Genomic DNA, 16,429 nt, shown 5'->3' on the forward strand with positions numbered 1-16,429 from the left:
GGAGGCACATAAGGTCAAGTTGTAATACAAATGATGATGCTAAATTTGATTCTTTGGTAGTATAGATGGGAGTCATCTAGTCACTCCATTTATTAAGGTACATTTTTCCCTTTGTAATTAGTAAATAATCTGTGGGGTATTTTTTCCCACTGATTTATTTTTGGCATGTCTAAATTGTTTTGTTTCTGGGATGATATTTTGCGACTATGTGAGTCTGTTCCCCAAAGGCATTTCACTCAATCCTTGCTTAAATCAATTACACCAGGGGAATTATAAACAGATGATCTTCTAATTCTATCACACCTTCTATGTTAATTGCCTTGAAACTTTCTGCAGACTTGCTTCTGTGCTTCCCCTCTGTGTAGCACAAGGATTGATTTTTTTTTAAGTCAATGTAATACAATCCATTATATTCATCATATAATCATTAGGCTCATTTTTAATGCTCAAATTGTCCCAAATTTGGCCTGTGGGAAACCCTTTCAGCAGAGTCCTCTGTCCTTTTGACCTATCTCCATCAGTCACTGAGGACTTACTTGCTCAACAAGATGTCCAGGCCCATATGTTCCTCTACTTTCCCCAACCCAAGAATCAGCCATTTCTTCAAGTAGCCTGGGTTCCTTTCAGAGGGGAATGATATTTAGAAAACAAGATATGAGTGCTTGTTTGTTTCTAGGTCTATGGCATAGTTAAGACGGTATCTGGTCTTTGCCCCCAGTTTCTGGCACAGAGCTTCAAAAAACCTTGGCATTTCCTAAGTGTTATACTAATAAGGTGACTCATAGGGGGCCCAGATAGCTTCAGGATGGGGGCTGGTCACCAGAAAGACCAACCACAAAAATGCAAGTTTGGGCCAGTGGGATCTATCTACAGGGAGCAGAGCATGTGGCTAGAGATTGAATTCAATCACATAACCAATGACATAATCAACCTGTCTACATAATGAAACGTCTGGATGAAAATTCTGGATACTCATGCTCAGTAGAGCTTCCCAGCCATGAACACACTGATATGGAAAGGCCCAGATTCCATGAGGAAAGAGCACAGAAACTCTGGGTCTCTTCCTCACCCCTTCACTCCCAGAACTTGCCCTGTTTTCTTGATTTGGTTGTTTCTAATTTGTATCCTCTGTAATAAAACTGTAATCATAAGTATAGTGCTTACAGTGAGTTCTGAGTCATTGTATCAAATTATCAAACCTGAGGGAACCATGAGAATCCCCAAATTTATAACCAGTTCATCAGAAATGCAGGGGGGGGCCACAAGGCTTACAGCTGCTATCTGAAGTGGGGAAGTGGAGTCATGCAGGACTATGCCCTAAACCTGTCAGAACTGAATTGAACTGCAGGTCATTTGAATTGAACTAGATGTTAGTTGGTGTCAGAACATGAAAGGTCCTTCCCATGAAGACAGCTACAAAATATTGTTTACATACACATACACCTGAATTATAAATTTGTAAATATAATGACAATAAATATACTTTTTTTTTTAAATCTTAAGTTCACATCAGCCTCCAAATCAAATCCAACACCACGTGGAAATCACATTAATGCATACGGATACACCTTATTATTTTTCACACTGCACAACATTAGATCTTGTGGCTATATCATGCTTTTCTGTCCATTGTTGGCTACCTATGCTGCGAGGCATAACCTTGTGCAGATGCTGTCTTTGTGAAGATTTATCTTCATGGCAAATCCATCAACCGGGCCTGCTGGATCATGGGTAAATACATGTGAAGGTGGCAGACTGCTCACGGCCCTCCACATGGGCTGCATCACTCTGGACTCCTAGCAGTGAGGTATGAGTGCCTGGTGCCCGAGGGCCTCAGCAAGTGTGCGTGCTGTCCAAGTTCTGAATTTTTTGCTACTTTGATAGGTGAGATGTGTATGTCACTGCAGTTTTAATTTGAGCGTTTTTTTCATATATTTAAAATATTATTTGTATACCTTTCTATGAGATTTGCCTATTCGTGTGTTTTGCCATTTTTTAGCTCTATTCTTTTTCATTCAATTTTTAAGAGGGCTTTGTGTAGTAGAAAAATTAACCCCTTCTTTATCAGGGGCAGATTTCTCCCTCACTTTATCATTTGTCTTTTGATTTTGCTTATAGCCATGCAAATCTTTTTTAAAATCATTGATAAATTCAATCTTTTATTACTTCTAGATTTTGAATCATATAGAAAACCTTTCTCCAAGTTATAGAATAATGCATTTAATTATACTATTTATATTTTTTTAAAACATTTAGATTTCTGACCCATTTAGAGTTTATTTTGATATATGTGTGAAGTACAGAGCCAATGTCATCTTTTCACAAGTAGCTATCCAGTTGTCAACATCATTTATCTTAAAAGTGTATTTTCTCCCTGGGGAGAAGAGATGCCACCTTCAATCATATAAGAAATTCCCATATATTACTGAGGCTATTCCTGAAATTGTATTGTTACATTGATCTGTCTCATCAGGAGCTATTACAGTTTTAATTGTAGATAACTTTTAGTAAGTTTCAATATCTGATAGAGCTAATCTTTCTCATTACTATTTTTGCCAAAATAGTATTGTAGCATGTTTATTTTTCCACATGAATCAACCAGTCTAGCACCAGAAAAAAATTCACTGGAATTTTTAATGAACTGCATCAAATTTATGTATTTACTTAAAAGAACTGACATCTCTGCAATACTGAGTAGCCAGATCTAAAAACAGGAATGTCTTTCCATTTGTTCAAGGCACTTTTATAGCTTCCAAAAATGTTCTAAACTTTTCCTCACATAGTGTATTTCTTTCTAAATGTACTCCTAGGTACTTCTTGATCTTTCACGTGGCTGGTGTAAATGAAGTCTTCCACTACAGCCTCTAGCAGGTTACTGTTTAAAAATATAAAGGATTTTTGACTTTTTACCTTATTATATACTGCTACCTTACTCAATCCTTTCATTTGAGTTTGTATCAATTCAATCATTGATTTTCTTGGACTTTTCCATAGTTTTACTTCTTTTGTTTCTAACACTTATGTACTTGATACATTTTCAGTTTAGAATATTCTCATTTCTCAAAACTCACACATAAATTAAGACTTTATATTTTTATATAACCATACACATTATTTCAATTTTGGATCACTGAAATTTGCATAAAATCTACTGCACTGCACATTCTGACATTCATGTAGTCACTGAGACACTGACGTCCCAAACTAACATTTCCTACATACTGAGGACCTCCAGCCACACTGACCTCAACACCGGCAGGCCAAGCTGCCGTCATCCCTAAGCCACTCCATCTGTGCGACAGCGACACAGCTTTACACAAGAGCTGCAATTGGAATCTCCACACTAATCAACCTCATGCTCTTCATCCTGTCATCTTCAGCCACAGCAATGAATGAAGTCTCTCCTTCCCTGACTATCCTATAATCTCATTTTCACAGGGCCAGAAAGGGAAGATTTTTCACACAGCTCATGTAAAAATGGCAAGAAGGTATAAAACTATCAAGGCAGGAGGCAAAGAAATAAAACTGTCTAATATGAGCTCAGATGGACTCCACACTACTACAGAGTGACAGAGCTTAGCAAGCTGCAGGATTCAAGTTCACATTCCCCAAGTTCACAGTACCTTTTCTTTCCTCACACGACTCACAATTGTGCCGAGGTCCTCAACGTCGACAACAGAAGGGACACTCGGCTGGTCCTCGGGACCTGACTCGTCCGCACTGGCGCTCTCAAAGGGTCCCTCCTGCTGGAATAGCAGTACTTCAGAAACACATTGTTCAAAGCACAAACCACCCTCCCTCCCAACTGTGAAAGTACTATTTTGATATGAAATACTTTTAGCTAGAGGTCAGCAAACTATGGCCCACAAGCGAAATCCAGCCAGCCTCGAGTCAAATCTGAAGGTCAAATCAAAGCCCATTATTTACATATTGTCTATGGCTACTTTCTTGATATAGTGGCAGAACTGATAGTTGCAACAGAAACCATATGGCCCACAAAGCTGAAAATATTTACAGGTTGGCCCTTTACAGAAAGTTTTCTGACCGCTGTTTTAGACAAAGAACAAACCAGACTTGGTGAGGAATTAATGCAGGAATGACGCAAAGAAAGGAATCAAGCACGGCTCTTCGGTTTCTTTTTTAAGTAACTGAGATGGTGGTGGTGTTTACTAAGATGGGAAAGACTTTGGGAGAAACAGACTGGGAGAGTGGAAATGAAGAGCTCCATTTTGCATTTGTGAAATAAGAAATGCTTTAGACATCCACACAGAAATTTTAAAGGGGCAACTGCATATATGAGAACAAAATTTAGGATAGACGTTAGAGAAATACAAACCTAAGAATAAATGGCATACAGAGAGAATTAAAGCCATGAAACTATGTATGATCATCCAGGAAGAAAGTATCAACAAACAACAGAACCTAGCACCAAGCTTTAAATGACTCCAACATGTAGAGGTTAGATACATGGAGAAGATCCCAAGTGAAAAAGGAAGAAAACCCTAAGAATGATGTCATGAAAGTCACAAGAAGATGATTCAAAGGAGTCAGTAATGTCCAACACTGTTCAGAGGTCAAGTAAAGTGAAGACAGAGAAATATCCATGAGGCTTGACAACATGAAGTCCCTTGGACCTATAAAAGTGAGGTAGAGAGCCAAACAGAGTGGGTGAGAGTTAACTGGAACTTCTGCTCCCAGCTGCAGGGGAAATTTCATTAAAAAACTCTCCCGTAAAAAACAACCAAAATTGAATAACATAGTATTTTAAAAGCATCATCTTAAATTTATCACTGTGTTGACAAAAATGTACGGAATCCAAGTTTGAACTAAAAAGAGAATCTTAGGAGGTGAGAAATGGAGCTTACAGGTATCTGCTGAACTCTAGAGAACCTATTTTGGCAGCTATACAGGACAAGGGAAGAGCAGGTAAAGCTGAGGAGGTGGTGCTAAGAGAGTCTAACACAGAAGACCAGAGTCAAAGCGAGGACCCCCACAAGGCTGCATCCCTGATGTAAAGATAAACTAGAAAGAAATATTCTCTGCAAGAGAGGAAAGCACAAACAAGGCCAAAACTTTGGGGAAACAACAGAACAAAGGATAGATGATTAGAGGGAATTTATTCAGAGGTTCAAAGGTTTGTGAGAGGAGCTGAGAAGAATTATATAAGAAAACTTCAAAACCAAAGTAAACTGGGGTTTCCAAAAGCAACACACTGAACTAAAAGACTGTGGATCAATGCATTCAATTTCTGAAAGAAAATTACTCCAGTCTAGAATTCTATACTCAACCAAAGCATTAATCAACTGCGAAAGTAGGATAAAGACATACAGATATAGATGTCCGGAAAAACGGTGGCGTGAGGTGAGCCTCTGTAAAGCTCCCCTGGAAATTACAAAGAATCGAACAACAAAAACTCCACAAAGGACTCCCTGCACAGCAGACAGGCAAGACGAAGAGGCCCACTACCGACTGAAATCAGCTACAGGTGGGAGATTCGCGCGAGTGGGGGGAGAAGGGAAGGGACAAGTGCAGAGACGGAGGGGCGCAGGCGCAGGACGCAGACCTCGCTCAGTGGGCCGAGCTCGCTGCTTCCCGGAACTACCGCAGCTGCGGGAGATCGGACTGCTAGGGCTCCGCCAGGGCTCCACAGGGCTGAGGGGACAGCATATAACACGGCTGAACCCAACGCTCACGGCAGAGACCTCGGAGAAAAGACTGAGGGAAGAAGGCTGAAAACAGTAGTTTAAGCCCGCACTGCCGAGCAGAGAACGGAGCCTTAGGCACTGAGACTAGCCGCCCCCTCCCTACCCTCCCAGAGCTCGCCCCGCCGCCACCTGCCCTGTGCTAGAAGAGAAACAGTAGCAGTATCAGATCAAAACAAAGGAAAATTTGCTGTTTTGAGAACTGTGGACCGCAGACACAAATTCACAGCCCAACTAGTTCCGGCAAAGGGGAGAGAGCTGTGGAAGCAGGACCGTTGTGGTGGTGGTCACCGCCATTGCTCTGGGCCACCTCTCACAACTCACCCTGCCCCTGACCCCACCTACCTGGGCGGATCCCTGCAGGAGTAAACAGAACTGCTGAAACAAACGGGCTCTGAATCAGGAGCTGGAAGAACTTTGGAACATCAAAAGCTCTCCGCATACACACCGGGACACTGCGCCCTGTGACCTAGACGAACTATTAACGGAGGAGAAGCCCGTCTCCCAGGGAATCCCCCCATTGTGTGAGAAGCTGGAATAGTGCAGAGAAAACATAGCACTACCATGTGGGAGAAGAAAAATAAGTTGCAGTTGGAGAAATAATAAAACATTCTACCAACAAGTACTGGAAAACAAAAGAAAGACCGCTTCCTATCAACCTGTTGCAGAAGTCACTCCTGTAGATGTCTAGGAAGAGAAATAGTAAACCAGTAATCGCCATGAATAACCAAGGCAACAAGATAGCTCAGAAAGAAAGTGAAAAATCTCCAGAGAAGGCACTTAAAGATACAGAAATATGTGACTTAAATGACAGAGAATTCAAGATTGCAGTTCTGAAAAAACTCAACGAGATACAAGAAAACACAGATAGGCAGTTAAATGAACTCAGAAACTCAATCAAAGAACAGCATGAGCATTTTACGAAAGAGATTGAAATTTTAAAAAACCAAATAGAATTTCTGGAGATTAAGAACTCAATAGAAGAAATTAAGAATGAAATAACCAGCTTAGGTAGTAGAGTTGACCAGATGGAGGAAAGAATCAGTGACATCGAAGATAGAAACCTGGAAATGACACAGATAGAAGAAGAAAGAGACTTGAGACTTAAAAGAAATGAAAGAACTCTACAAGAACTTTCTGACTCCATCAGAAAGAGCAATATAAGAATAATGGGCATACCAGAAGGAGAAGAAAGAGAGAAAGGAACGGAGAATATATTCAAACAAATTGTCGATGAGAACTTCCCAAATTTGTGGACAGAACTGGACCCTCGAATCCAAGAAGCAAATAGAACACCTAGTTACCTCAATCCCAACAGGCCTTCTCCAAGGCACATTGTATTGAAGCTGTCTAAAATCAACGACAAAGAAAGAATCCTCAAGGCAGCCAGGGAAAAGAAGACGATAACTTACAAAGGAAAGCCCATTAGATTATCATCAGATTTTTCAGCAGAAACTCTACAAGCCAGGAGGGAGTGGAACCAAATATTCAAACTATTGAAAGAGAGAAATCATGAGCCAAGAATAATATATCCAGCAAAGATATCCTTTAGATATGAAGGAGGAATAAAGACCTTTCCAGACATACAGAAGCTGAGGGAATTTTTTAATACACGACCTGCACTACAAGAAATACTAAAGGAGGCTATTCGACCACCATCAACAGGGACAATTTGTGGCAACCACAACTCAAAAAGGGGGAGAGTAAAGGCCTGAACCGGAATATGGGAATGGAGAAAGTAAGCGTGCTGAAGAAAATGGAATACTCTAAATATCAAACTTTCTTTTTCATAAACTTAAGGGTAACCACTCAAAAAAAATCCAGAACTGAAATATATACTGAAATAAAAGAAGAAACAGAGGGAAAGATCATAGAATACCACCAGACAAAAATAATAGACAACAAAAAGGCAAAGAAACAATGGAGACACAGCCTTATCAGAAAACTAAAGACAGAATGACAGGAAATCCTCACATATCAATAATCACCCTAAATGTAAATGGACTGAACTCAGCAATAAAACGTCACAGAGTAGCAGATTGGATCAAGAAACTAAATCCAACCATACGCTGTCTCCAAGAGACACATCTCAGCTACAAGGACAAGCATAGACTCAAAGTGAAAGGGTGGAAATTGACACTCCAAGCAAATGGTACCCAGAGAAAATCAGGTGTAGCCATAATGATATCAGATGAAACAGACTTCAAGGTGAAAAAGATAACAAGAGACAAAGATGGACATTTCATAATGGTGAAGGGGACTGTACAACAAGAAGACATAACAGTCATCAATATTTATGCCCCCAATCAGGGAGCACTGAAATACACCAAGCAACTACTAACAGAACTAAAGGGAGAAATTGACCAAAACACAATTATACTAGGGGACTTAAATACATCATTGACAGCTATGGATAGATCATCCAAACAGAAAATAAATAACGAAATAGTAGCCCTAAATGACACATTAGATGAAATGGACATAATTGACATTTATAGAGCACTTCATCCTAAAACATCAGACTATACATTCTTTTCTAGTGTACATGGAACATTCTCAAGGATAGACCATATATTGGGACATAAAATCAGTCTCAACAAATTTAAGAAGATTGAAATCATACCATGCATATTCTCTGATCACAAGGCTTTGAAATTGGATATCAACTGTAAAAAGAAAGCGGAAAAAACACAAATACATGGAGATTAAACAACATACTTTTAAAGAAGGACTGGGTCAAAGAAGAAATTAGAGGAGAGATCAAAAGATACATAGAAACAAAGACAATGAAAATACATCCTACCAAAATTTTTGGGATGCAGCGAAAGCAGTTTTAAGAGGGAAATTTATCTCATTACAGGCCTATCTCAAGAAACAAGAAAACTCCCAAATAAATAACCTCATGTTACACCTAAAAGAACTAGAAAAAGAAGAACAAGTAAAACCCAAGGTCAGCAGAAGAAAGGAAATAACAAAAACTAGAGCAGGACTAAATGAAATAGAGAACAAAAAGACAATAGAAAAAATTAATGTGACAAAGAGCTGGTTCTTTGAAGATTAACAAAATTGACGAACCCTTGGCTAGACTTACTAAGATAAAAAGAGAGAACACACTGATTAACAAAATCAGAAACGTAAAAGGGGAAGTTATCACGGACACGACAGAAATACAAAGGATCACCCAAGAATACTATGAGGAACTATATGCCACCAAATTCAACAACCTAGAAGAAATGGACAGGTTCTTAGAAACATACAGCCTTCCAAGGCTGAACCATGAAGAACTGGAAAATCTAAACAGACCGATCACCAATAGTGAAATTGAATCAGTCATCCAAAACCTTCCCAAAAGCAAAAGTCCGGGACCAGATGGCTTCACTAGTGAATTCTACCAAACCTTCAAAGAGGATCTAATACCAATTCTGCACAAACTCTTCCAAAAAATTGAAGAAGAGACAGTACTCCCTAACTCATTTTATGAGGCCAACATTACCCTGATACCAAAACCTGGTAAGGACAGCACAAAAGAAAACTACAGACCAATATCTCTGATGAATACCGATGCAAAAATCCTAAATAAAATTCTAGCAAATCGAATACAACAATGCATTAAAAAGATTATTCATCACGACCAAGTGGGGTTCATCCCGGGGCACAAGGATGGTTCAACATCCAAATCCATCAATGTGATACATCACATAAACAAAATAAAGGACAAAAATCATATGATTATATCAATTGATGCAGAAAAAGCATTTGACAAGATACAACATCCATTTATGATTAAAACACTTAATAAAATGGGTATAGAAGGAAAATACCTTAACATAATAAAGGCCATATATGACAAGCCCTCTGCTAATCTCATAATTAATGGAGAAAAACTGAAGCCCTTTGCTCTACGTTCAGGAACACGACAGGGATGTCCCCTATCACCTCTGCTTTTCAACATAGTGTTGGAAGTCCTTGCCAGAGCAATCAGGCAAGAGAAAGAAATAAAAGGCATCCAAATTGGGAATGAAGAAGTTAAATTATCACTCTTTGCAGATGACATGATGCTATATATAGAAAACCCTAAAGACTCCACCAAAAAGCTATTAGAAACAATCAACGAATACAGTAAAGTTGCTGGCTACAAAATCAACGCACAAAAGTCCATTGCCTTCCTATATACTAACAATGAAATCTCAGAAAAAGAAATACAAAAAACAATTCCTTTTGCAATTGCAGCAAAAAGAATAAAATACCTAGGAATAAACTTAACCAAGGATGTGAAAGACCTATATGCTGAAAACTATAAGACATTTTTGAAAGAAATTGAAGAAGACACAAAGAAATGGAAAGACATTCCGTGCTCATGGATTGGAAGAATCAACATAGTTAAAATGGCCATATTACCCAAAGCAATATACAGATTCAATGCAATCCCCATCAAAATCCCAATGGCATATTTTAAAGAAATAGAACAAAAATCATCAGATTTGTTTGGAACCACAAAAGACCCCGAATAGCCAAAGCAATCTTAAGAAAAAGAACAATAATGGAGGTATCACACTTCCTGACTTTGGCTTGTACTACAGGGCTACAATAATCAAAACAGCATGGTATTGGCAGAAAAACAGACACATGGACCAATGGAATAGAATTGAGAACCCAGAAATAAAACCACATAAATATGGACAGATAATTTTTGACAAAGAAGTTAAAACATACAATGGAGCAAAGACAGCCTCTTCAATAAATGGTGCTGGGAGAATTGGATAGCCACGTGCAAAAGAATGAAACTGGACTGCTATTTGTCACCATGTACCAAAGTTAATTCAAAATGGATCAAAGACTTAAGCATAAGACCTGACACAATAAACTGCATAGAAGAAAACATAGGTACTAAACTTATGGACCTTGGGTTCAAAGAGCATTTTATGAACTTGACTCCAAAGGCAATGGAAGTAAAAGCTAAAATAAACGAATGGGACTATATGAAACTTAAAAGCTTCTGCACAGCAAAAGAAACCATTGACAAAATAAAGAGGCCACCAACTGAATGGGAGAAGATTTTTGCAAACAGTGCCTCCGATAAGGGCTAGTATCCAGAATATACAAGGAACTCATGCAACTCAACAACAAAAAAACAAACAACCCAATTGAAAAATGGGCAGAGGACTTGAAGAGACATTTCTCCAAAGAGGACATACAAATGGCAAATAGACATATGAAAAAATGCTCAACATCACTAATCATCAGAGAAATGCAAATCAAAACCACAATGAGATATCACCTCACCCCAGTCAGAATGGCTATCATCAACAAGACAAATAGTAACAAATGTTGGAGAGGCTGTGGAGAAAAAGGAACCCTCATACACTGTTGGTGGGAATGCAGACTGGTGCAGCCGTTATGGAAGGCAGTGTGGAGGTTCCTCAAAAATTACGAATAGAATTGCCATATGACCCAGCAATCCCTCTCCTGGGTATCTACCCAAAAATCTGAAAACATTTAGAGATAAAGACACGTGTGCTCCAATGTTCATTGCAGCTTTGTTTACGATGGCCAAGACATGGAAACAACCAAAATGTCCTTCGATAGATGAATGGATAAAGAAGTTGTGGTATATATACACAATGGAATACTATTCAAGTGTAAGAAAAGATGATATAGGAACATTTGTGACAACATGGATGGATCTTGAGAGAGTAATGCTGAGCGAAATAAGTCAGACAGAAAAAGCAGAGAACCATGTGATTTCACTGATATGTGGTATATAAACCAAAAACAACAAAAGAACAAGACAAACAAATGAGAAACAGAAACTCATAGACACAGACAATAGTTTAGTGGTTGCCAGAGGGTAAGAGGGGTGGGGGGTGGGGGGTGGGTGATGAGGGTAATGGGGATCGAATATATGGTGATGGAAGGAGAACTGACTCTGGGTGATGAACACACAATGGGATTTATAGATGATGTAATACAGAATTGTGCACCTGAAATCTATGTAACTTTACTAACAATTGTCACCCCAATAAATTAAAAAATAAATTAAAAAAAAAAAAAGACATACAGATATGACAAATCTGAACATTTACATCCAAGACACCCTTTCTCATAGTGCTACTGAAGAATGTACTCCAAAAAACAAGAGTCAACCAAGAAATAAGAAGATATGAGACACCAGAATCAGGGAATCCAACCCAGGAAGCTAGATAAGGTAAAGCTGTGCATCACAGTGGATGAAGACACAAGACTTGTTCAACGGCATAAAGGCTTGGACACGCCAATGTGAAGCAGAAGATGACTCACGAAAGCTTCCAAGAACTCAATAAAAACTACACAATACTGGAAAACAATTTTCAGTTCTGTTAAGCATTTTGGAATGAATAGTAATGGTTATAGAAAAATCAAAGCAAATGTAGCAATTAACTTAAGGGAAATAAATGTATAAGAATGAAAGTGTGACAATATAGTATGTATGATAGATGTGAATATGTACACAATCACAATATTGAAACAATGAACAATGGTCTAATCAGAAAGTGTGATACAACTATACAAGAACATGAGGGTCAGCCTGGTGGCTCAGGTGGTTGGAGCGCCATGCTCCTCACGCCCAAGGTTGCCAGTTCTATTCCCACATGTGGCAGTGAACTGCGCCCTCTACATCTAAGATTGTGAAAAACAGCTCTCCCTGGAGCTGGGTGAGCAGCCAGAGGTCAGCGTGAGCTGCCACAGGCTGCTGTGTGCTGCCAGGAGCGGCCAGTGGCCAGCGTGAGCAGCCAGCAGCCAGCCTGAGTGGCTGGCAGCAGGTAAGAGCTGCCGTGAACTGCTGTGAGCGGCCGACCGACAACTGACTGACTGCCCCAGCCAGGGGGAGCTCAAGGCTCATAATACCGGCATGGGCCAGGGAGCTGTTTCCTACACAACTAGACTGAGAATTAGATAGAATTAAGCAAAGGAGGTCAGTTTTTAATTATAAGCCTATAAGTACTATCTGAGGTTTTAAATATACAAGCGTCACTCTTAATTTTTAAAATATTCTTAATTTAAAATTTTTAAATGTTAAGAATAGTGGTGTCAGAAAAAATGGCAGAGCAGGTAACTCCAAGGGCCTAGTCCCCAACAGAAACACCTAAAAATTAAGCAAAAACCAACAGATTCCAACTTTGTCAGAATTCTAGGAATTAGTGAAAGGTTTATAACCAAGTAAACAATGAATTAAGAAAAAGGAAACTTCACAGTAACCACAAGATTGCTACGGGGTTACGAAAGTTAATTTGGAGAATGTAATCAATAATGTTGTAAAGATTTTGTAGGGTATCCGATGGACACTTGTCTCATTAGGGAGACCATGTTAAGGATGATGTAGATGCCTGATCACTGCACTGTACACCTGAAGCTGAAGCTGAACAATAATGAATGTCAACTACAAGTTTATATATATATATATATATATATATATATATACACACACACACACACACGTATGTATGAATATACTTACAAGAAGCGGAGTACAGCATTCGGAATAGAGACAGTGGAAATGTAATGGCGATGTCAGAGGGATAGTGTGCGATGTCAGAGGGATAATGAATGGGGGGAGGGGGATTGACATAGTGTGAGGGATATAAATGATAAACGTATAAGTATTACTTTGTTTTGTGCACCTGAAACTAATATAAATAAATAATAAATAAATAAAATAAACAATATCTATAAAACAAACATGACAGATATCTTTGCAAGGAAATATTTACTTTTACGTGGATGTAGGGGAAGAGAAATTTAAGACTTTTACTTCCTAGTCCATGATACTTATAGCTTATTTCCCACCAATAAAAATAAAATTGCTGTTTAACTTAAAAAAAAAAAAAAAAAAAAGGAAACTTCAAAAAAACATTCCAGGAAAATGTCAAAACACTAGCTGAACACTAGCTAAAGAAACAGACTTCAGAAACACACATGACAACAGATACAGTCTACAAAAATAGTTTTTAGAAGTCCCTAAATAAACAATTACAACCCACAGCGAACTATAAAAATAAACTCTGAGGAGGGGAAAGAATCTGATTTTCACATTTTAATATTCAAAATGTACAGTTTTCAACAAAACATTATGAAGTATACAGAGAAATAAATAGTATGGCCTATTCACAGGTGAAATTGAAGATAAACTGTCCCTGAGGAAACACACACATTGGACTTACTAGATAAAGACTTTTAAGTCAACTGTACTAAATATGCTCAAAGAGGTAAAGAAACCCATAGAAAAAAAGCTGAAGAAACAGGAGAACAACATCTCAACAAATAGAGAACATCAACACAGATAAAAATTATAAAAAGGAAACACCGAGACATTCTTGAGCTGAAAAGCATAATAACTGAACTGAAAATTTCACTAGGGGGTTTCAACAGCAGATTTGAGCAAGCAGAAGAATCAGCAAACATAAAGACAGATCAGTTGAAACTGACCATTCTGAAAAATGAACCAAGCCCAAAGAACCTGTAGGACTCCATCAACCATACCAACATATAAAAAGGAAAGTTTTAGGAGAGGAGAAAAAGAGCAAAAACAATAGGAGAAATAATGGCTGAAAACTTCCCAAATGTGATAAAATACATGAATCTACACATCCAAGAACCTCAATGAACTTGAAGAAAGATAAACTCAGAGAACCAAACTGAGAAACATTATGACCAAACTGTCAAGACAGTGACAAAGACAGAATCTTGAAAGCAGCAAGAGAAAAGTAACTCTTAACATACAAAGGATCTTCAAAAAGATAAGATTAACAGCTAATTTTTCACCAGGTACCTCACCTCAAAGGCCAGAAGGCAGTGGGATGACATATTTAAACCCCTGAAAGAAAAAAAAAAAAAACCCAAGGATTAAACCTGTCAACCAAGGATTATATATCCAGCAAAACCATCCTTCAAAATTGAAAGAGAAATGGAGAATTCTCAAATAAACAAAAACTGAAGGAATTCATTACCAGAAGAGTTGTCCTGCAAGAAATGCTAAAAAGAGTCCTTCAGGCAGAAATGAAAATGACATCTGATAAAGACCCAAAGCTATATGAAGAAAGAACAGTGGTAAAGAGAGCTACATAAGTAAATACAAAAGCCAATATTATTGTATTTTTGGTTTGTAACTCCTCTTTTTTTTAATCTATGTGAATTAAAAGACAAATGCATAAAACAATGAACTATGAATCCATGCTAATGGGAACACAATGTATAAAGTTGTAACGTGTAACAACAACATAGAGGGGAAGAGAACAGGGGTGAATAGGAGCACAGTTTTTGTATACTGAAGTTTATTAATTCAAATAGAGTCTTATAAGTCAAAGAGGTTGACTGCAATCCCCAGGATAACTAGTCGGTTCTCCATATCCCCAGGTTCTGCATCCACAGTCAAAAAATATTTGAAAAAGCGTTACACTGTTGCTGGCATGTATTTAGGCCAATAATGTTTCCTCTGTACTGAATATGCACAGACTTTTTTTGGTCATTATTCCCTAAAATATAACAACTATTAACACAGCATTTACATTGTATTAGGTATTATTAGTAACCAAAGATGATTTAAAGTATACAGGAGGATGTGCATAGGTTATATGCAAATACTACACCATTTTATATTAAGGGACTGTAGCATCCATAGATTCTGGTACCTATAGGGGATCGTGGAACCAATTCCCTGCAGATACCAAGGGACAACTGTACCAAAAAATAACTAAAATGTACAGAAACAAAAATGAGAAAGAAATCAAAAGGGCATACCACAAAAAAAAAAATCAATAAAACACAGAAGGCGGCAGTAATGGAGAAATTGAGGAACAAAAATACATACGATACATAGAAAGCATAATAAAAAGACAGAAGTGAGCCCTTATCAGTAATTACTTTAAACAAAATGGTTTAAACTCTCCAATTCAAAGGCAGAGACAGGTAAATGGATTGAAAAAACAGGAACCAACTCTGTGCTGTAGACAAGAGACCCAATTTAGATCCAAAAATATAAACAGATTAAGAGTCAAAAAACAGAAAAAGATATTTCATACAAATAGTAATCAAAAAAGAGTGGGGGTAGCTTTACTAATATCAGACAAAATAAACTTAAAGTCAAAATTGTTATAAGAGACAAAGGATAGTATATATTGATAAAAGCATTAACACATCAAGAAGATTTAATAATTACAAACATATGCACCTAACAGTGCCCAAAACATATGAAGCAAAAATTGATAGAGCTGAAGAAAGAAAAAGACAGTTCTACATTAATAGTTGAAGACTTCAATACCCCACTTTCAATAATGGTTAGAACAACTGGATAAATCAATAAGGAAGCAGAGGACTGCGCTAACACTATAATCTAATTAGATCTAACTGACTTATATAGAACATTCCACCCAAAAAAAGAGATTATATATTCTTCTCAAGTGCACATGGAGTAATCTCCAGGACAGGCCATATGTTAGGCCCTAAGCAAGTCTCAATAAATTTTAAGATTAAAATCATCCAAAATATATTCTCTGACCACTGTAAAATTCAATAGCATTTAAAGAAATAAAACATTTAAGAAAAAATTTTAACCAAAGTGAAACACTTGGACACTGAAAACTCATAATATTGAAGAAAGAAATTAAAGCCCACCTAAATAGACATCCCATGTTGATGCATTGGAAGACTTTATATTACTAAGATGACAATACTCTCTAAAGTGATCTACAGAC

At 37.8% G+C, this 16,429-nt stretch overlaps 1 protein-coding gene across 5 annotated transcripts in view; it reads right to left on the bottom strand.

Annotated features, from left to right (window-relative positions):
• LOC109437491 (S-adenosyl-L-methionine-dependent tRNA 4-demethylwyosine synthase TYW1) overlaps nt 1-16,429 on the bottom strand; it is a 237,210-nt gene that overhangs the window by 188,534 nt on the left and 32,247 nt on the right. For 4 of the 5 annotated variants that reach the window (XM_074328473.1, XM_074328478.1, XM_074328475.1 and 1 more), the window contains exon 7: nt 3,624-3,746. In XM_074328473.1, coding sequence (XP_074184574.1) covers nt 3,624-3,746 — 123 coding nt within the window. The remainder of the gene's footprint in view (nt 1-3,623; nt 3,747-16,429) is intronic. The other variant, XM_074328474.1, reaches the window with a different exon arrangement.

This window comes from Rhinolophus sinicus, linkage group LG03 (genome assembly GCF_036562045.2).
Source record: "Rhinolophus sinicus isolate RSC01 linkage group LG03, ASM3656204v1, whole genome shotgun sequence".
NCBI lineage: Eukaryota > Metazoa > Chordata > Mammalia > Chiroptera > Rhinolophidae > Rhinolophus > Rhinolophus sinicus.